At 38.2% G+C, this 22,126-nt stretch overlaps 1 protein-coding gene across 3 annotated transcripts in view; it reads left to right on the top strand.

The window, feature by feature from the left end:
- The window catches only part of PIP4K2A (phosphatidylinositol-5-phosphate 4-kinase type 2 alpha), a 107,121-nt gene that overhangs the window by 8,135 nt on the left and 76,860 nt on the right, over positions 1-22,126 (top strand). The window contains exon 1 of one of the 3 annotated variants that reach the window (XM_027751745.2): positions 11,840-11,946. The exons of the other annotated variants lie outside the window; for them this stretch is intronic. Within the exon in view, the coding sequence (XP_027607546.1) occupies positions 11,944-11,946 (3 nt within the window). The 5' untranslated portion in view covers positions 11,840-11,943. Of the gene's footprint in view, positions 1-11,839; positions 11,947-22,126 lie in introns of those variants that run through there. 3 annotated transcript variants of the gene reach the window in all.

Below are 22,126 nucleotides of genomic sequence, written 5' to 3'. Positions count from 1 at the left end.
TCATGTGTGGTAACCTTGAGGTAAACTGTTGTCCACAGTAAAAAAGCTCACTTGAGTAGAGAGCTCTCATTGCGGATTCTGCACTTTCAACAGGGAGGCCTTTCTCAATTATTTTAACCTCTTCAATTTGTTGTGTATTTTGAAAGAGACAGAACTGTCTATATTGTACCCATTGGTTTCTGGTCATCTCTTCAGGCTTGGTTTTTGGAACATGCTGAATCATCTAACTTCGTAATTTGCATATCCAGAGACTCAGTGTCTTCAAAAAAGTTGTAATGGCTTCTTAGGGGCTGAAGTTTTTGACGTTGCTTTTAGAGGTAAATACCAACATTTGGAAGACCTTCTAAACAATAACAATTCTTGAGAATCTTACCTTAAATATTCTCTTGCAGGCTATCCAGAATATGGCTGTACTAGTTACTGACTTTTTTTTGTTTTTTTGCTGGAGGAAGAAAGGAAAATACCAAACTTGGTTAGCCTAAGGCCAGTTAAAGAAAGCAGCTTATTAATAGTTTTACTATACTGATTTGAAATTGAGCAATATCTGATTAGCTTGTGGTGGCAACCCTCAGTAATTCTGTTATTAAGCTACCAGTTCTGTTATAATGTCCTTCATCCATGGCATGCCCTGTTGCAAAGTATACTTAAGGCTGTTTTGCAGAGTTGAGTTATGCATTGATCATGTTGCCCATGTTTTGTCGGCCTTTGTTAAGATCATGTGAGTACCAAAAGCTTTTTTGGTACAGCAGGTTCTGATGTTACGATGTTGCTGTCTGTGTTTTTTCTTTGTTGAGTGTACTTGTTTTCTCTCTCAACCATGTCTGTAGTTACTGTTTATTGGTGTTATGGTGTGGTGTGACCCTCATCGTGGGTTGGGCTCTGGGTGATTAGAGCAAAACTTTGCAGAGGAGCTCAGAGAGAAATACTCTTTTAAGTATGTGATTGTTTGGCCCTTTACAGCATGCAAATCTCATGCATTATGATTTCCTAGAGCTGAGGAAAGTCAGAAGATTGACATAACAAAAGCTAATCTCTGGGCTTCCCACTTCTGTCTTTCTGACTTGTATTTTGAGCTGAATCTAGAGCTCGTTTTAGGAGACCAAATTGCAAAATACCAAAAATTGAGAAAGCAGTTGAGTTAAGGAATCGTATATCCATTTTTACTTCTGGAAGAGGAAGGACTTATCAACACATGCTGTCTCAGCTGGCTATTCAAAAGAGCTGGTTGTCTCTCTGGGAAAGATAGCAGTCTCAGATGAGCTAACTTTACTGGAAAGCCCATACCCAACCTCCTCCTCAGTCACTGCAAACTTGCAGTTAGAGGGCTCGGAAATGATTCACTCAAACCGAAATGCAGTGTCAGATGCTCGGTGAGGTGCTGCAGCCCAGCACCACCCTCCTGTGCAGTGGCTTGGGGTTGATGCAAACTAGGTGTCTCCCTGCTGCCCTCAGTGTTTTCCCCCCTCTGTTAGCAGAGAAGAACTGAAAAGAAATTTTCTGGTAATTATTCTTTTAGGTCTTAAGCAGAGCTGTCAGATTAGTGAGTTTCCAGTCTGACTCATGATTCACTTTGCAGTCTGTGTATGTTAACCAGCCTTCTCCTGTGCTTACACAGTGGACAGGACCAAAAAAAAAAGCTTTCTGGATATTCCCTAGGCTCACAGAAGACAAGTGGTAAAAGTAATTTAGAGAAAAAAACCCTTAGTGCTTGACAACAAATCCACGTACCTGCTTGCAGGCAAAAAGCACTGCAACCACTGATTTTTGGAACCTCTTGCCCATTCTGTTCCTGATATAGCAGTGTCTCCAGCTGTTATTTTGGGCTTCAGCTGATTCAACAATGCTGCTTTCTCTTTCCTACCTACAGCTGCAGGCAGTTGTGGCTGGTTATTTCATTTGAGTGAGCAATGTCCTTTGGGCTATGTTGGCTCAGGGATGTTAATAGGGTTCAGATGTCTCTGGGCTCACAAAATCCTGCACTCCTTGTCCCTCCTCCATTTGGTCTGTTGCAGTACATCAAAGCAAAACAGTATTGAAATACTGAGCATCTTGAATCTTGGTAGTGCACTATGCCTTTTTCTTGTGGGAGTAGGATGGATTTCTTTTCCTTCTCCACAACATCTTCCACCTTTTGGGGTTTTTTTTTCGCATTGTACAGCAATTTTCCGTGGTTGGTATTGGTGTTTTTAGTTCACCTTTCAAGCTAATCGCTCTTCAGACATTATTTTTGTCCGAATCTTTCAGGGAAGGTTTATTGCAAGTTTCTCCTTGGAAGGTGTTATTTGATAGGATATTTTTAATATTCCTGTCTTGTTGAGGAAATCTCTCAGACTTTCATATTTAGGTCAAGTTTTTCATTTTCCTGTGAGCGACTTCCTAAGGTTCCTGGCTGAACATGACTTGCTTCACAATTAAAGGCTGAATACCTAAGAAGTTACTGGAAGAGCCTGAAAGTAGTGGTTCTTCCTGCATGATGTATTGGTCACCTAAAGGATGAAGATTCATTGGGGTATAAAGGATGATGACTCTTACAACAGGCTTGTTCTTGCTAACTAATCTGAGGTCTTGTTCATGCCATTATAAATGCCCTTTAAAACATAGAGACTCCTTCTTGAAAAGCCATGTTTCTAACTGTTTTACAGTAATATGTATGTGATGACTGGTAATTTGGAGGCTGTCTTTGTATTGCTGAAATTGCTAAGCTATGCTTGTGTTTTTTGGTGTGTAAAAATGCTTGTTTGTCCATGTGTCTTAAGAGTTATTAGAGTCGTGAAAATATTCCTCTTGTTTGACTTTGTCACAAGATACCATACTATTCTTCTGGTAGCACAATGCTGAAAAGTTCAGAAATTAAAAACAGGCAGATGAGGGATATAGAAATATGTCTGGCTGGCAGACTGTAATTTAGTCACTGAAGTAGCTGTTGCTCTGTGCATGTGATTATCTCAATAGCAAGGCTAAAATTCACTTCAAAACCGCATTCACAGCTTAAGGGATCCTTTGTTTCTTTGTTTACAAGAAATTGATTTAAACCATCACATTTTAACATGTGTTACTTTGTGTGGTTGAGTGGCCGAGGTGTCAGCTGAAACCTCGACACAAGGGCATAGACATCCATGTACTCAGGTGATGGAAAGTAACACCTGAAGTAACCTACTTGCTTTTATTTGTAGTGCCATGGGACCCCTTTTGAACTGAAGACATCATCCAGGAGATCTGTGTCATGTATAAACACATAACTGAGATTTCAGGATTGCTTGTTCTTCATTCACACTTGGACTCTGACCAATAGTGGCCTTTTGATAAGCAAAACTGAAAGGAACCCAGCTAATCTATGTCTCCTGATAGACTCTTGAAATATATATAGTTTGTTCCTCAAAAAAAAAAAAAAAAGAGAGTTTGAAATGCTCTGTGAACATTGGACTTGCTGGTCAAAGGCTTTGAAAAGTGTTAACTTGGGATACACTCGTCTCTTACATGGGAAGCACTGTATTTAAAAAAAAAAACACCTTAGGCCATTCATTAAAGGAAGGACATAGATTTGGTTGTGTGGAGTTCTCAAGATGACCTTATATAGCTGCTCATGAAGACAAGTATTTTTACTGCAAAGGCTTCCCCTGTTTTCTTCATCTGCTACTGAAAATGGACTCAAGTAGTGGTGCAAGCTGTTATGGATCATTTGGATGATGAAGTTTAATAATATGGCTTCAAGTAGGTGGAAGAAGCAACAGAACCAAGATAGTAAAGCATGATCCTTGAGCTGCATTTTCTCTACTACTTACTATTACTCCCCTAGCTGACAAGTTTGAGCTCAGAATTGGTTTGTCAGGTTCATACTAGCTATGTTTTGTGCCATTTTCCCCTTTTTTGATGGACTAAAGAATTGAGCCCTGTAAGTTTTTGCCAGAAGTTTCTGTGTAACCTCCTCTACCAGGCAGCTCTGCTGAGGGATGCAGATACTCAGCTTTCTGGGTGCTGTGGAGTATATCTGCAGCTTTGCTCCATGCTTCTCATGCACCCTATCAGATTGCAATATGATATATCATATCATATATGATATATCATATCAGATATGATTTTCCGTATCAGATTGCAATATGGGCTAGTAGTAGTTGTCTGGGTAGTCACATTTTTCCCTTTCCTCATGTGCTCGATATGTCAAATACTTTGTGTAATTCTGCAGGCTGTAACCATATAGGGTGCTTAGTTTATGGAAGTGATCTCTCAGTTGTTGAAATTTATTTAGTCCAGGAATGCTAAACCTTGTTACAGCATAGTTGTTGATGTAGATATGCCATACAGCAATCTCTCTACAATTTGTGCTAGACTTCTTAACCACTCTTTGAAAAACATGCATGTGTCTGACAAAACTAATTGCAGTTAGTTTTATTTAAGTTTTCAGATGTGTCTAATGTCTTAGAACTTCAGGTAGGGTGAACAAAAGGGACCAGACAAACCAGGAGTGAAAATGCTCGGCTTTTAGACTCCTTGAACATAAAATAAACAGTGTGCCGTGAGTCACAGCACTGCCACTGCATAACTGAGGGGAGCTTGCAGTTTTTTTAATTTTTATTTTTTTTTAGAAATTAACTACTCAGAAGATTGGTATTGTTGAATTTTACTGTATATTTCAGGACAGAACAGCTGATTTCCTGCCTAATTAACCTATTACTTTATGAAGTGTTTCCTAAAGCCTTGAGATCCTGTGCATTTACATATATTTGCATAAGTAATGCACAGAGGAAAGTGCTCTGGAGAATCTGACTGGGGCTTCTGGTGGAGTTGGCAGTATTCACTGTTGCACTAGGAACCTGTTTCACAGCTCCCCCAGTGAGCAGACAGCTTTGCAGCTACCTTAGAGGGGCGTGTTAAATGGAACAGTGATCGAAGCGCAGTCAAACAAATCCAGCCTGCAGCTCTGCTCCAAGGCTAGTCCTGCTGGCACAGGACACTGAAATCCTTTCTTAAAAGCATACAAGGTGACTTATCAGAGAGGTGCTTATGCTGTGGATGTCTAAAGTTTTTGAAAGATAATTGCCACCAAAAATTGGAATAAAACAAAAAATAATGCAAGATTACTTAAAAGCTGAGGTAAGTTAACCACCATGGAAACTCCACAACATTGTTAATCATCATCAACTATCCAGACCATGACTGCAAAATTGTTGCATGACTACTGGAAATATAAAATATTTCCTGTGTGAATATAAATATCTTTTATACAAGTGACACTTTCCTTGTCACTTAGCTCCAACAGTATGAAACCTAGGACGTACGATCCTGTTAATTTTTCCATGGCGATTTACTAATGAACTATTTAAATTATTTATTACCTCTTTTTTCTTTTTTTTTTTCCCCTTCCAAGGTGTACTTAAGGTCAGGAAGCATGAAATAACTATCCCAACACCAGTAATGCTGCAGTGTAACAGCTTCACTCCTTAAGATTTCCAGAGACGTAAAGGTGACATTGCACCTTCATCACTCCATCTGGAAGGGGAAGAGTGTTTCACAGGACAGAGGGGAATTTTGTTTGGGGGTTTACGTATTTTTAGACAGTTATATTTTTCTGATTTCTGGCCAAGTTGTTGTTAAATAAAGGCATGGCTTCATCACGAGTGTGGGCCTGCCTAAAACCTGTCCTTCCCACGGTTGAGCCTGGCTGCCAGCAATGTGTGTGTGTATCTGGTCAGCCAGGTCAGCTGCTCATCCTGCTGAAAACTAGCTCTGTCTGGAAGCAAGCAGGGAGGGGCAGAAAGGACAGTAGTGGGATGTGAGTTGCTCTTTAAAATAATGAGCAAAATGACTTCTTGTGGCCTTTTTGAGCACTGCTGTGAACAGCAGGCAAGAGAGCACACTGGTACTTGTGCTGTGTGATGCCGTGCTGCAGAGGTAAGGCTGTCTTGGTCTGTGCCAGCTGTGAGCCAGATCCTTTTCTGGACTGTGTTGGTTTCCCTGCATGGAGGGTAGTGATTTTGAAACTTGGAAAGTGTTAATGGTCATCCTTGAGGGGAGGAGCCGTAGAAGAAAAAGTGAAATCTCTTCATTGGCTGCTGCTTTGAGTTTCTGCTCCTTTAGGTTTTACAGCAGCCTTGTCCTAATAAACCACTTTATTCTTGAGCTTGTCCTCTAGGAACAGACACCACATCTCTTAACACTTAATCAATATTATGCTTTCTATGTCATGAAAAGAACCAGTAAAATCTGATGACTCTGATATTGCCAGTTTAAATATCAGGCTCTTAGGGGAAATGTTTTTAGATGTATTTGCAGCAAATGCTAGGGAACTAAAATGTAAAGGAAATGAAGGTGTGATCTCTGGGATTTTGTAAAAATCACTATGGAATACAGGTAGTCCATATCCATGGTGACTTTTGGGGATCTTGAAAGTGCTATTGTTTGTCCCAATGGGAGATACTGGCACCAATTTTAGTTTATTGCTGAACCTAAAAATTAATGTGTTGGACTTAATCCATCTTAGTATTCAGTCTTTAATGTTGTGGGTTTTGCCGTAAGTGATAAGGAAACCTGAGCAAACTATTCCCCTGTGTCTTTGTCAAGAAATGGGAAAATTATTCTACTTCTTTCAGTTAGTTCTCTGATGAGGCTCCTTCCTGGCATTATGTGAGACTATGAAAAGTCTTCTTTACAGAAAAGAAATTATATCCTTTTTTCCATGCCTAGAGTCTCTTCACTTCTATTTTTGAATGTGTATCAAACCTCCGTGGCTGTGTCCCTTTCCAGTCTAGGGTTGTGTGTTAGTAAATCTTTCCCCTGAGGGACAGTTTATGCTTACTCTGAATAACAATTTGCTGGATAGGTAATGCTATATTAGCTTGCTTGCATCTACATGTCATTAGGGAATCTGACTCTATGCTCCTAGTAGGAGTCTTGGAAGGGATAACTTGTGGTTCATTTTTAGATGTTACTTCACTTTCCACAGCAGTTGTTGTTGGTCTTGGTCCTGTTCTTTCCCTTTTTTTTTGTTTGTTTTTGTTTTGTTTTTTTTCACTCTTTGCAGTATTGTACCTTTGGCCAGGCTGTTTAACTTCCCATTCAGCAGGAAAAGTATCTTTCTAGGGAGGAAAGAGATATTTTTAGGAAATTAAGTACTTAGTTTCTGGTGGGATCTGACAAGTACCTGAGCCAGTGTGAAAGGGACAGGCAGAGCTGCCAGGCAGGGTGCAGGGGTAGCTGGTCGGTGAGTCTGTCCCCTTGTGATGAGAGTAAGCTGTTGGCTTCAGTGTCAGGCTTGCATCTCTTCAGTCTCATTCACTTCACTCATGTTGGGTACACTGCTCACTCTCACAACAGTGCTACTCTATAGCTGTCTTGAGCAAGCAGGTATAATATTTTCAGGGGAACAAATACGAAAACTCTCTTTCAAATTACATACATTTGTGTAGCCATGGAGCACTGCAGTGTGTTTTGTATGGTACATCTGGTAGTTAACTGACTTCTTAAAAAGACCATCAGCATCTACTGCCAGTCCAACACACGGTTTTAATTTGTCTTTGTTCGGAGACTGATGTCTCTTCTCTCTGCCACATCAATAAGAAACATGCTTCAAATTCAAGTGGTTTCTCTCCTGAGTGACCTGTTTATATTTTCTTTTGCAGTCTTTCTATTAGACTGTGTCCCATCAGTATGAATTGCAGCAGATCAGCAGTGCTATCTGTGGCTTAAGATACAGGGATAAATAACTGTGATCAAGCCCTTCTCAGCTGTGTCTGTGGCTTTAGTAAAAGGAGGCCAAATTCCTACTGCTTATTTTATGCTGGCTCTAGTGTTTGTCTGATCATCCAGTAAATCAATTCAGCTTGCTAAAAGACCAGAGACTAATCTGGCAAAAAGTCTATGTTTTGGGCTTTTGTTTTGTTCTCATTTTTGCTGGGTTCATAGTCTGAATTGATTCACTTTCTGATTGAAGGGGTTGGTAGAAAGGAGGAAAAGAGGCAAGACTATTCCCACTTGCCAAGTGGCAAATCATGTAATTCACCTTGGCTGGGAAGCAAAAGGTGACCAGCCTGAGCTGGTCTTGCTCCTGGCTACTGGCTGGGTAGGTCACCAGCTGAGCTCAACAAAAGGCATGTTGAATGCCAGAGGGGTCAGAGGCTGGATCTGGCTGACAAGCTGGCTCACTCTGCCATGGAGCTGCAGTCGGAGAAGGCGATGAGCAAAGTTAACACTGTAGTGCTGCACTGTATTGTACAGTAGCCTCCCGAGTTTGAAGGAGTTATTCTGACAATGAGTATTTTCACTTTCTTGTGGTGTTAGACTTCCATACATCAAACCTGATACCTGGCAGTACTTAGGTACTGATGTGCTTTCAAGGGAAGCTTCTAGTCTGTGTGAGTTGTGATATGCCCACTTTGTACAAATATTCCAGCTCTTCCTTTTCTTTAATGATGGCAGATCTTGGTGTGGGCTTGGGGAAGTCAGAGCTGAGTTGACTCCACATAGGACATGAGCATCAAATACTTCCAGAGTATTCTGGATCTGCTACCAAACCAGTACTGTGCTTTGTGGGGTGCTGCTTTGCTGCTTGCCTTTCTATCATTGTTTCTTCAACAGTTTTTAGTCATTACTATCTATCTTGGTTTTTGTTTCTTTCTTTTCATAACCTGGATGGTCTCTGATACCTTACATAGATAAAATACTATCACGTGAAGGTCTCCAGAGAGGATTGTGACTGCATGCATCTGCAGATGTTCTTGGGAGATCTTACACTCCCCACATTTCTCGGTATGTGGCCAAACTAACTTATCTCATGTTCATGTTGTAATTGTAAAGACTTTTAGTTATTGTGATAGTTTTAACGCTTCCTCCTTTCAGCATTTTCTGCCCAGTGCTATTGTAAGAGCAATGTATTAGTACATGCCATGACTCTAATGAACAGTAGACTTGAATAGAACTTTTGGACAATAATTTTGATGCTTGGCTCTAACATACTTGTAGACAGTGCCAGTAAATGCTTGACAACTTTCATTTTTATCTCAGTAAATGTAATGCAAATTTTAGATGCTAGTTATAGTGTGTTCATGTTAGGTGTCACTAGTGACTTTCCTATGGCTCATTTGCAAAAAGTACCAAGCATATTTGCAGTTTAGGTGGCATTAAGTATGTCTGACTGTGCATGTCTGTAACATGCAAGTGTATTGGTGCTGAGGTAGGCAGCTACTTTTTATTTGTGCAACAAAATAAAATTGCAAATACTATACCAAGAGTGGAGAATGCCATATTCAAGTAAATCCTTGTAATTTCAGCGGACTTAAAACACAATCAGTGGTCTTGGCAGATGGCCAAGGGCACAGGCAGCTTTTGGAATTCTTCCAGCTGCTAATGGAGTGTGGATGCTGATTAAATTCAACTGTGGCCACTGAGTCTTGGTCTGCTTGTTTCTATATGTGTTAATGTATGCTTTTCTAACAATATTTAATTTAAAAATCTGTTTTAATACTCAAAGGCAGCTTTAGAGTATCCTCACGACATGGATCTCTCCTATATGTTAAGCACACTAAAGATGGAAACACCAGCAGGCCGCTGCGTTACACTTTCTAGGGCTCTCCTATGAAAACTAGCTGTTGTAAAAACTTTGAAATATTTGTGCTGGCAGCCTTGCAGCTTCCAAAGAAACACTGCTGCATTAGTTATGTGAAGTCTGTTCTATTGTTGACATAATTAACTGGTTACAAAAAATAAAATCTAGTATAGCTGAACTGTGGTGTGGTCGATGGGGCCCTTGACAAGACTTCAGGCTGGTACTTTGGATGCAAGCCCACTGGATCGATTGCTCATCCACTTTACTACAGCTGAAATGGTTGTGAGGAAGTGGAATGATAGGGTGATCCCTTATACTTCAGATTTATCAGTGAAGGGAGGAATGTATTAAAGCAAGGTGGCAGGATGAGGTTATTCTTTTAATTTAATGTGGAAGAAATGTGGAATTTCCTAAACTTCAGGCTCCAAAGAATAAATATATAAGAATTGTTAGGCTAATGTCAAAGGCAAGTCTAGTTTTGCTAGAGCACTCTTGTTAAAAGGTTGCAAATGCTTTTTACATTGATACCACAATGGGAGAAGGGGAAAGTAGATTGCTGTAGCATTTATGTGAGTGCTGGTATGATGGTAGGGAGTAGTAGGTGACTATATATTGGATTATTTCAGCTCTCTACATAGAAGTACATTAGGATTTTTTTCCTTTTTTTCCTTTTTTTTTTTTTTGCATTACGAGTTTGTCAGGTCAAGGAGTCAATCTAATTGAATTCAGCAATAAAATCTGAGGTAATACTTTTCATGGAAAATATCATAGACAGTTAATGCAAGAACATAACTGCATAAGTGTCTACAAAAATGAAGGGCTGTGCCTCAGTAAACTTCTTTTAAAGAATTGCTGATGAGAAACCTTCAAATGAGGCTGTATCTGTAAGAGAAATAGAAGTCACCCATCTGAACAATTTGAGAAACTCTTTGGGTTCTTGTTTAGTTAGGTTTTGTTCTCAATTATTAATGTGTCATTTTACAATACAGTGATGTAACTGCTGTGATGTCATATAGATAGGTTTGTGTTTTTGAAATGCCTTTTCATACCTCTAGTTTTGTTAAATTCTGCAATATTTGCAGTGTTGTAGGGCACTATTACATACAATATGTTATTGAAGTCTATGAATTTTAAATAATTCTTTTTTATTTATTAAAAAAAAAGATGGATTTGATGCATTGCTGTATTTCTCTCTCCAGTCTTACTTCTGTTTCTTGTGCTGGTTAGCTTGCAAATTGTTGGAAACGAATAGACACCAGTCTGTTTGTATAGCAAGTCTTCGAAGTTCCTGCTAAACTTCTCAGAGTTTCTGATGATACTCCAGCAATATTTACAGCATTGTATCTTTAAGCAAGACTGAAGAGATGAGCCAAGACTCTAAAGTGAGGAGAGGCTCTTGTGTGCAGAACAGTACCTTGACTCTTAAAAAAAATGGGAATGATTATTGTGCAGAGGAGCTAGAAAAATTAAATTATTTTGAGACTAAGACTAAATGTAAGGGAGGTGAAACTAGAGAGCTACGTTCTGCCCTTCACTGAAAAATGTAAAGTTAAGCGACTTGTTAGTTACTATGGTGTGGTGAGCGTTAGATGCACCTGTTTCAGTGTATTCTACTCTGAAGGAATATTGAACATTTGGAAGTCAAGTGTGAATGTCAGTTGGATGTTAAATATGCCAAGTACTAAAATCTTATGTTAAACACTGAGGTTTTGGGGAAAGACTACAGAAATAAAAAATCAAATTATTTTTAATATTTCTGAACCTCCATTGTGTCTTGTGGGTAGATCAAGGTCCTGCCTTTACACTCTTGAACTTCAAGGTCACCTGTTTTGTAATGCATTAGCCTCATTCTGAGCACCATTATTCTAGAAACTGAGAAAACTGATTCTATAACTAATGCAAATTTAATGTTGTGATGTAAATTATAGCTATTCATATCTCTTTTGTATAAGAAGTGATGCACAGTCTGCAGTCTGTGGGTGGGAAAATGAACAATTTGTAGTTCTTGTAGACTTTAACTGTTGTTGTGCAGCACAAGTTTTGTTTTATAATTTGAATGTAATGTTATAGTTACATATGAATTACTTATGTGGAAACTGGATTTATTCCAGTGCTGATATTGTGAAATGAGGGAATGAGTTGGGGAACAAATAAAGTTCAGCTACCACTCTTATGTAGTTTAAACAAAACAAAAAGCAATCTGGCAGAGATTTAGGAGAGCCATAATTTTATCAAATCCGTGTTTGTGTCATTGGATTTTTTTGTGTTGTCGTTCCTGCCCCTGCTTTTCTTTTTTTTTAGGGTATTGAAATCTAACTTGAGTCAGTGGAAGTGTCTGCTCGTGTAACACATACTGTGGTGTGGACTAGCTACACACTTATCACCACACAGCATGGCTCAAAGAAATGGTAGGTGAGAACAGACTATTTTGTGTTCTTTAAAGGAAGATTTAAGCCACTCTAGTCTTTTTTTTGTATCATCAAATACATATTTTAAAGTGTATCTTGTTCGAAAGATGCTATAAAAATAGGAGGGGAAAAAAAGCTGCTTAAAAAGGAAGTAACCAAACAGCTCTTAAAACTAAGTCTCTCAAAGTGACCTAGAGCATAGTGAAGGAGATGGAGATCAATTGTGAAACAGAGTGCCAGTGTGTGCCATCTAGCAGAATTACAAGAGAGCAGAAGAACCTGGGTAGTATGAAGGAGACAACTGGAAGCAAGACAACTGCCTTCAAAGCAAACAAAAAAAAAGCAGAAGAAATGTTCAAATGTGTTAAAATCATGAGTCTAATAGTCTAAATGTACAAACACAGTGAAAAGTTTGTGGTTAACAAAATTCATCAAAACTGACAATGCTTTCTTCATACAGATCAGAATAGTTTCACACTGCCTACGGGAATTGCTGATGATCAGGATGTAAATGGAGCACATACAATAGATACAACTCTTGCAGGGAAGTTAAATTGTCTTTGTTCATTAGGGAGGAAACCGAAGTGTTTCATTTTCTGAACTTTTCTTTGTGGGGGACTCCTTAGCTGGTGGGTCTAATACAGTAGAGGCAGGAGAAGAGTTTGTGGATGTAGCTGATAATGTGATCAGTAGCAAAGTACGAGGACAGGGTAGTATTCACTCTGGTTCTAAAAAACTCAAAATAGCAGAATTGCTGATGGCACGTACATTCTTGTATAACTCTACTGTGGTGCCAGGAGTATAGAGAATGGCAGGTATGATGCTAGAATTTAGGTAAGGGAGATTGTAGCACTTGCAAGTGCTGGAAACAGTCCAGTTAGTAGTGTTATTTATGCAGCTATCCACTACTTCTTATGGTCTTGGCCTGGGAAAAGTCAGTGTGACTTTTGTAAGAAAACCTGTCTTGCAAGCTTGTGAAGACTTTCAAGGGTCAATAACCATGTTTATAAGATTGATTCAGGTTTATCTAATTTCCAAGTGAATTTTGAGAGGGTCCCTCACTACCTTTAAAGGAAGTTAGTAAGCCATAGCATAAGATGGGAAGGATTTTGTGTCAATAAATAGTTTCTTAAATTATAAAGAACATAGGGTAGAAGTAAATGCCTGTCTGTATCAGGAGAAAAATTCACTTCTAGGCAGGACAAACTCTGGGAATCTAACATGTTGCTAAATTATCTGGAAAAACCCTGGTGACCAGTGGGGAAGAAAGCTTACTGCTGATATTAAATTATTTGGGATAGTAACAGTGGGGTACAGCTGCAAAGAGCCACAGCAGAAGTCATGTGATTGAATTTCCAGTGTTGTTATTTGTCAGGGTGGCTACCTGAGGAGAGCAGCCCCAGTTTGCATAGTGGTGGATGCTAAACTGGCCATAACCATGCAGGAGCAAGGTCTTAGTATTGTGTCATCATTCAATAGAAGTCAAACAAGCAATTGTCAATTACTAGAAGAGGAATCAAGAGTAAACTAGAAAAGATTGCTGTGCTACTGTGTAAATCCAGCTTTCATTCACATTTTGAATGCTTTGTATGGTCCTCTCCAGCTAAAAGGTATAGTAGAGCTTAAAGCTCAGTTGAGAGCAAGAGAGATGATCTAAGATATGGAACAACTTTGATGTAGATAGTTGATTAAGTGTCAGAAATTGTCAAGATGGAAAAAAGATGGTTGAAGGAGACAAGTCTCAAATGCCATGAATAAACTGAGGACTGGGTAGGAAGTGATTTCTGCCTTTTTCCATGACAGATGTAGAAGCCGAGTTCAAAACCACCCAGTAGTTCTTCATGCAGCAAATTTAACGCTTTAGAAGATTAAGCTAACAATATTTATTTCATCTTTGATCACAAATCATTGTGATGTACTGTAGACTTGCTGGCTGTGTTGCATTTTAAACTGTCAAGGTGACAGACATCTACTTTGTCAATGACAAGTTATTGCTGCTACTCCAGTTCAAAATTAATGCATATTGTCTGTGTTAGTTTTTAAACAATTACAGCACATTAGAAGCTTAATTGAATTCTAATGATTTTGCTGTAGTGAATTTGAAACCAATCCAAACATAATGCTACTTCTGTTTTTAATGTTTTTCTTTTGCTTGCCTTAAAGGCTTCCCTAGCTAATTAGGTAAAGTTGGGTTATGTGTTTCGTATTTGTTAATCAAATAATCTAAATAAAAATAGTACTGATTGAGAAATGTTTTGATTTGTAGTTACTTGTGCAAGTTCGCATAGAGGGTGCTACTCTGATAAAGCTTAATGTTTTCTTCATCATTTTAAGCTGTGAGACTTCGGTTTTATGTTAGACACTCTACAAAAGATTGATTGCTCCGAGGGAGGTAACTGATAATCAAGACCTGTGTTTATTCTTTGCTTTACCATCTAGGCTTGGTGCTTTCAGTTTTCCATCTGAACTGTTGAAGTGATGACACTTCTAAAGGGGACAGATGGAGGGAAAGCTCTACTGAAGATTTCATTGTAAAAAGTAAATCTTGCTCTTGTCCTCAACATACCACCTCAGCTAAAATTGAAGATTACTTCATTAAAGATTTCTTCCAAACACAGGGATTTTACAGTTACAAAACTTCACCTGGAGTGCTTTGTCATCCAAGAGTGGTGGTGCCTGCTTCCATGGACCACTGGCTTCCTTTGGCATATATGTATTTGTGCTGCTCTTGTAGTTTCATCTCATTCTGGTTTTTGAAAATGTGACTAAAATCTGGTCTTGCGTGGAGTAATATCATTCACTTTGTGAGTTGAGATGTATAAGAATGAGATGTAATTTTAATTTTTTCCTACAGCTTTTAGGAGATGAATAAAGTACAAAATTATGAGAAGTGACCTTTTATCAAAGTCAGAAGCTGCCACTTGTTCTGTTTGAATTTTAATGAAAAAAATGTAATGATGAAGTGAAATAAAGGCACTACAATGAGAGGTCAGAGGTGAAAACTATGTGGTCTTTTTACAGTATCTAACAAAACTAGTAAAACTGCTTTGATGCTTTTACTTAGGCTTTAACAGGATTTGAGCAGTTACTAACGTGACTTTATGACATAGGACATCCAAGTATTAAAGGAAATCAATTAATGACTACTTACCTACTTCTCTGTAATATGTGATGTGCAGTTAAAGGCTTTCTGTTCAGTGTACTCTTATTTATGTGAAAGGTTTTTTTAATTATTTAGAATATTTTAATTTAAAAAAGGCTTTCAAATGACAGCATGAAGTTTAAATGCCTTGCATTCGTTATGTTCATGGTAGACTTGTAGTTTCTGGGTAGTTCGTGATCAGATTCTCTTGCCCTTTTATCATAAAGCAGATCTTATGTACTCTGTAAAACTATAATTTAAATTGCTTAGACTGAGCTTACAAGAAAAGATGACTTGAAAAACTAGTAGTTGATATTGCTGAGAGTTAGACATACTTCTTGATATAAAACCTCTTAAATCTCATTGATATGACCATATGCAGATGTTATTGTCAGCAGTCTGTCACTCTAGTTGCTGTGCCTGAGAGAGAATAAAAATGTACTTAAGTTTTTTCCTTTATGTGGTAACTTTTCCCTATTTTTTATGTTTCTTATTGTTTCATTTGAAATTCAAGCAAGTTGCCTACACACTGCGGCACTATAGTCTGAACATATTCTGTCATCTTTGGTTTGCCCTGTAATTTTGCTTTTTAGGGTCTGTTTCTGTGAGCAAGCATTCCGTGTCAGAAGTTGTACTGATGAGTCTACAAATGGAAACTGAGACAATGCTTTTACTTTTCATTAGTCAACTTGAATCATCTAAATGTACAAAAGGAAAATTTTACTTCTGTCTTCCTTGACTACCTTGCAATGAAGGGAATTGTTCCTGGCACATCAGGGCCACCAAAGGCATCAGTTGAATCTGTGAGCTGCTCAGCATCAGGCTTCATGGATGTGGACAGCATTGGCTCTGTTCCTTGATGAAGTGGCATCACAACGTGTTATTGAAATGTGCAAAACTGTTACATTTAGTGGTCCTGAAAAAATAATGTCTGCATTGTTAGACTTCTAATCTGTAGTTTGATTTGGGGATATTTAGGGTGTGTTTTAGGATTGTAAGAGGTTCATCCCTTGCTCTTGCCCCTTAATGCATACTCTAAAGCAGTTAATTTATGGTTGTACAACACCTTTGCCTCCTCACACAGGTTTGCTGTGATATGTTGTTAGCTGAATGTGTTTCTGCTCTCTGTTGTAAATTGCTTTAAGGATTCAAAGTATATAAAAGAACTTGGGCTACAGTTCAGACTCCAGTAGTTTACTAATATGCTGATGTATCTTGTTAGGTCCAGTAACATGAAGTGTTTATAATCACTTATGTACAGGCTTCTACACATACAAGACTTAGTTTTATTCTCCATTTGCTTCTACCTATCTCTTGCATTTATGCAGGGAGAAAGAACAAGAAAGTAGAATCTTCTTTAACGATAGATATCCGGTCTCAAATTTTAGCAACACCTTCAGGAGGTGCTAAACTCTGGAAAATCCATAAGGTTACCAACATTTTCTGGTTAGGGAATCCTATCTTTGCAAAGTTGGTCCAATCATTAACTATCATTCTTGAAAACTCGGACTCCTGTGTTGGACTTAATCCTGCTGCTTAGAAGGAAAAACATTTTAATGTAGATTTATTTATCATAATCGAAAAAAGGTGAAAGTCTTATCTGATGACTTCTCTAGAAGGAACACAAGCTTAATTTTATTTAACAGTACTGGATTGGGTAGAGTACACTCACCGGATGGTGGCTAAAGGGCATAGGAGAAGATACTGCAAGACTGATTCCCCAGCCTGATTTTATGTCTACAAATACTTTCACTTGAGAGTTGAATTAGTATTTCCCCTTAATATTTTGTAGCCTAAATACAGCAGTAACAGCTGTCAGTGCCTCCCCCCCCAAAATTAAGAATACATCTGCCTTGTCTAGAGGGAAAATCAAACTACGAAGCATCAAAAATAAAAGAAAATGTAAGAGCTCTGTAATGCCTTGAAACTTTCTTAAAATGCATAAAGGCAGATGTAAAAGGCAGGTGAGCTGAGATGCTGATCTAAGAAGAGCCTCTCCTCTCCAAGAGTGGGATCTGTCCTCCATGCCACTGACTTCAACAGAGTGTGCCCATCCAGTTTTCCAGATGGATGAAGTGTTCAGATGGCTGCTTTCAGTTTTTGGAGAGTGCATTAAGTGCATGTATGAAATGTCTAGGTACCAGTGTTCATAGTGTAGGGACTTGAACCATATGCCATGAGAAAATACATCACAAGGTCTCACCTCTTCCATCCTACTTCTGGCTGCACCAGCAGCTGCCCAGCAGATTGCTTTTAACAGAGACCAACAACAAACCACCCATTGCTGCCTTTCTCCTGCCATTCATTTCTTCCTCCCCCCCACTTACAAAAAAACAACTGTCCCCAACAACTGTATTTCTAAAGGGTGATTTGAAGTAATCTGAGTGATTTCACATGAAGGGGGGGGTGGGGAAGTGGGATGTGACATGACACTTTTCCTCTTCCATCCATCCTTTTCTCTGAAACTACAAAGCAGTAAGCAGTAGTACCTGCTTGTGTTGTTTTGGGGGTCAGAATTAATCCTGCTGTATCCAGCTAATTATTGAATGCATGAGGCAAGTGTGGCTGGAAGCACAGGCTTTTTCCTAGTGGAGAGACTGAGTTGCAAAAGACAAAAGAGGCTGTTTGAAAATAAACGGACTAGTTTTTAAATAAGCATTTATTTAAAACCTGGAAGAAAATTGTTCCTCCCTTTAAATTTACTTCATGTCCCTACTACCTACAGAGCAGCATCAGCTGCTGAGTTCCATCCGAAAAATGTGAAAGACCGAATATTAACAGGGCAGCCATTGCCAGTTCCCACGTACATGAAAGTAAGACCTGGGGAAAAAATGAAAACTCATTCAGAGATTGTTTTTAGCTTCAAACTTTTGTGGGTTATATATATGGGCTTCTTTCTGCAAGAAGTCCAGTGTGGACTGGACCTTTTAACTTTGGTCTTACATAAAAACAGATGCCAACAGTGGTCATAGAAACTGGAACTTTACAATAAGGCTTTTTACAAATTAGCAGAAGGTACTAAAATCACACCAGTGTTACTGCACCCGAAAATTCAATAGTAACAGATTTTTCTATGTTATTGGATCAAATAAGGATTTTATGTGTAGTGTATGTAGCTATTGTGGGTTTTTTCTTTATATCTTTGGAATAGTGGAAACAATTTTGTTTTCTTGGGGGGGAGAAGGCTTTATCTTGCTTTTTCAAGGCAGTAACCCTTTTATCCTCTTGCAGCTATACCATTTTAGATACCTATCAAGAGAAGATTGTACAAAACAGATGGTAGGGGTAAGTGCTTACAGTAAAACAACAGGAAAATAAACGGCAGCAAGCAGTGGTTGTTGGTTTGTCCAGGACTTGCTATGGGTTTGTTTTGGCAGGTCTGTATTCACTTGATTGCCAACACTACCCGGGTCTTTCTAACAACAGTTGCCATCCGCTTTAATGTGTAACAGTAAAGTCTGAGCTTTTAATATTAACAAAATCTTCTTGAACGTGTAAATAATCTCAACTTCATTTTCAAATAGGAAAATGAAGAGTGTGCTAAGAACATCAAGATGGCTTATGTTCTCTAATGAATTTATACTCCCATTTAACATGTATTGACCATTACTGGACATAAATACAGTAAGAACTGAAATGACAGAAAAATAGTGATTCTTATGAGAAAGTGTACTATGGCTTCCCTATGGAATAAGCCGTGGTTTGACTGAAGCACAGTAGAAAGCATTGTTATAGAATCAGATATCTAAGGCTTTATCTAGTTTCCAGTTAAATCAATAAGACTAACTGATCCTAATGGAGTTCTGATTCTCACTCTGTCCATTTGCTGATGGCTTTGGGAACACAAGGGACTTGATTTTTCTCCTAACTCAATGTGAAAATTATTTCTGGTACTCCCCTGTCGTCCCAGATCTGACTCTGCTGCCAAAAGGACTATTAGCAGCTTTGTCTGGACCCAGAGTTTGGACTACAAAAGCAAAATGTGGCTTGGATGTGTTTGCTTTATCTGAAGCAGAGATGTGAAGGTACGTCCCTGCTTCATGTTCCCCCCATGGCTGCCACCAGCCTTGGGAAGGTGGGTGCTCTATCCAGCCTCTTTAAATCTGGTGCTCATCACATCTCCCCACCTAGGCACAGGAATTTGTCCTAGTACTTCAGGAAGTGAAATGTATGGTTAAGGATAAAAATAGCAAAAATAGAGATTTTTGCCTAGGGTTTCAAAGGCAATGATTTTTGGAGAAGACAAACATCTCTTTAAAAGGAGATGCCAATGAAGGCATCACCTAATGCCTTTATGCTAATAAGTTACTCAAGCAACCAGTCATCTCTTACACAATATGGTTGAAAACCCAGTTTAATATGGTTTTTTTAGTGTTTAATTGACTTAATAGGCAACACTGTCACAGTCTTTTTCTAAAGTTGAAAGTGTTAGTGTCAGTAGCTACAGTAGTTGAAATTTTAAGTATTGTAAGGTATTATTTTCTCAGATTATAAAGATCAGAATATTAAACTGGAAATAAAAGCTTATTTGCAGCGAATATCTTGATTCAGCCTTTAGACTGTTAAAATTAGCTTTGCCTGTCAGAGGCCTATTTGTAGATGTTGAGAGGTTGGGTTTTGTTTGTTTGTTTGTTTTAATTTAAGCTTATTTAGCTCAGTAATTTAAAATTACAAGAGTATTCCTTTCTTATTCCACATGTGAATAAAACTGAGGTATGAGAGAGTGAAATATGCTATCTCCAAAATCTTGAAAGGTAGCGATTACAAGTAACCACATTCGGTAGCAAAGCACAGATAACTTAAAAATGTAGCTTTGCTAAAGCCATTAGTCAGGACTGTTTGAGGAGTTATATTTAGCCAGTTTCCATTTTTAAACTGTTTTTCAGTAAGCTATACAAATTCTGAATTAAAAAGCTGCTTTTTGGTAACAACGGTCAACTGTTATTTTCTAATATACTGAAAAGTCAGGGAAATCTTTGGTTTCATTGTGTTCTACAAGTTTACATGTGTGCTTGCATGTACCCTATTACACAGCAAAACACAAAAAAATAAAATGAATACAATGGAAAGTATATTTAGTCAATGGTAAATGAAAATGATAGAGCTCAAGCATTAAGATTAATATGTTTTATATAAATCAAGGGATTTTTGACATAGTTGATGCATCCCTTCAGGTTTTACCCATTCTGTTTTACACAACAGTAGTCTTCTGTTCTGAAATATGCTCTTCCTCTGACCTCCTGCTGCTTTATTACTGAACAGGCTTCAAGATTACAAGTGATTAGGTGTGATATCACAAATATGGTTTTCACCTTAAGATAGTGCATATATACTATTGAGGATTTAGATGCAGAGGCAAAAGGAGAAAAACCAAGATGTGTTGTGTTTTGTGTCTCCTTTCTGTAGGAAAACTAGATCACAGAAAGCTTGAAGGTATCTTAGAAACGTAATCCTTTAAGCGTATGTAGGCCATATATGTCCAAATATAAGGACGGGGAGAAAGGGAAGCTACACCTCATTCTAGAAAATAACCTTTTTTTTCTTGCTAAAAAGCAAGGACTTAACAGTATTTAATACTTCTGCAGAACCAAAAATACTCATATTACTATGTAAGTATGTAAATATGGTTTATGAGCATAGCTAATTATTCATGGTTGATGAACATAGCTAATTCTTGTTTGTTTGTCATCACCGTGACTGACAAATGAGAAGAAAAAAGTAATCCAAAATTCTCTTAACAAAACCATCGGACATTGTTCTGTACAACACTGTGAAAGTTTTGTTTTTCATTTCCTCATATTAATAAAGTATTTTATTAAAAAATCTGAAAGACGACAGAGCTGGTTTATCAAACAACCTGCACCAGGCTCAAGACTTGCTGCCTCTGTTGAAAGAGAATTCACACTTTTGCAATTGTTATTCAGTATAGGTGTTTGGTCTGCAGGTAGAGCAGGACTTCTGCTAACCACTGCAGATCAGGTCTGTGTGCTGCTGCACAAGCCAGAGTTTAGCCACTTAAATCTAGGGGAAGTAACGGGTGCAAACTGGTTTGTGGTGGTGGGGTTTAATATATTCAGTTCCCATCAGCTGTGCATTTTAATCCACATGCATTAGAACCTAAAAAACAGAAGTTCTAAGTTGTTTTGTCAGTGCTCATAGACCAGGTGTTTCTGAATAGAAATTTTACATCTTAACATTAGTGTCATAGTCTGGTTTATTTTCTTAGCTGAGTTTTACTGTAAAATTCTTGTCCATACAGGGTAGTTGTTATGATAGCATCTGACTCAAGGTTTGGAATGGGGGATGGGGTTGTTTCCTGTAAGTAGAGAAGGGTCAGACTGTACTGTGGTTCTATTTAGGATTATAATCACTTTACACTGCAATTTTCCATTTTGGACTGGAGGATTAGTGTTCTGTATGGTTGCCTTTAAAGCATTTCAATCTTATTTTGTTACTGACTGTTCATAGTGCATGCTTTTGAGGTATTAAAAGGAATTTGATCTTCACATTTTTCTTACAATTTCGATTAAAATAATACTGCAGGACTTTTAAATGGATCATAAATAACAGCTGTAACAACTTTATCGTGGCTCTCTTTTTAAATGCTTTTTGTAAATGATGACTATTTAGAAAAACACTCTTCTGTGACAGGTAAATTAGAAGAAATCTAGCTTACAGACCAGCACTTAAATATTTTAACATGTAAATTAGTCTAGATCCTATAGTTACCTCTGTAGTGATGGAGAAAGAGCAGAAACCAGACCGGCCTGGTGGTGTTTATGTAGGCTCAGAGCACTGCGTGTGACAGTTAATGACACCATGTTCCTCCCGAGATGGGAATGGCTAGTACAGATCCTGCGACAGTGAAAAAACGTCTTTGTGTGAGTAGGCAATTGAAGATTTCATGAAAAAATTCAAACTGACAATAATTTCCATTGAACTCTCATTCTAAACCCTAAATATTGAGGCCCCAGAGGAAACAATAGCGAGCCAGTTGTAGCATAACCTTTACTCAATAAGTTACTTGTTTTTTAGAAT

The sequence above is a fragment of the Pipra filicauda genome, unplaced genomic scaffold (genome assembly GCF_003945595.2).
Source record: "Pipra filicauda isolate LSUMZ 115617 unplaced genomic scaffold, ASM394559v2 scaffold187_size1440530_pilon, whole genome shotgun sequence".
In the NCBI taxonomy this organism is placed as follows: domain Eukaryota; kingdom Metazoa; phylum Chordata; class Aves; order Passeriformes; family Pipridae; genus Pipra; species Pipra filicauda.
This window is presented reverse-complemented; position numbering and strand designations above follow the sequence as displayed.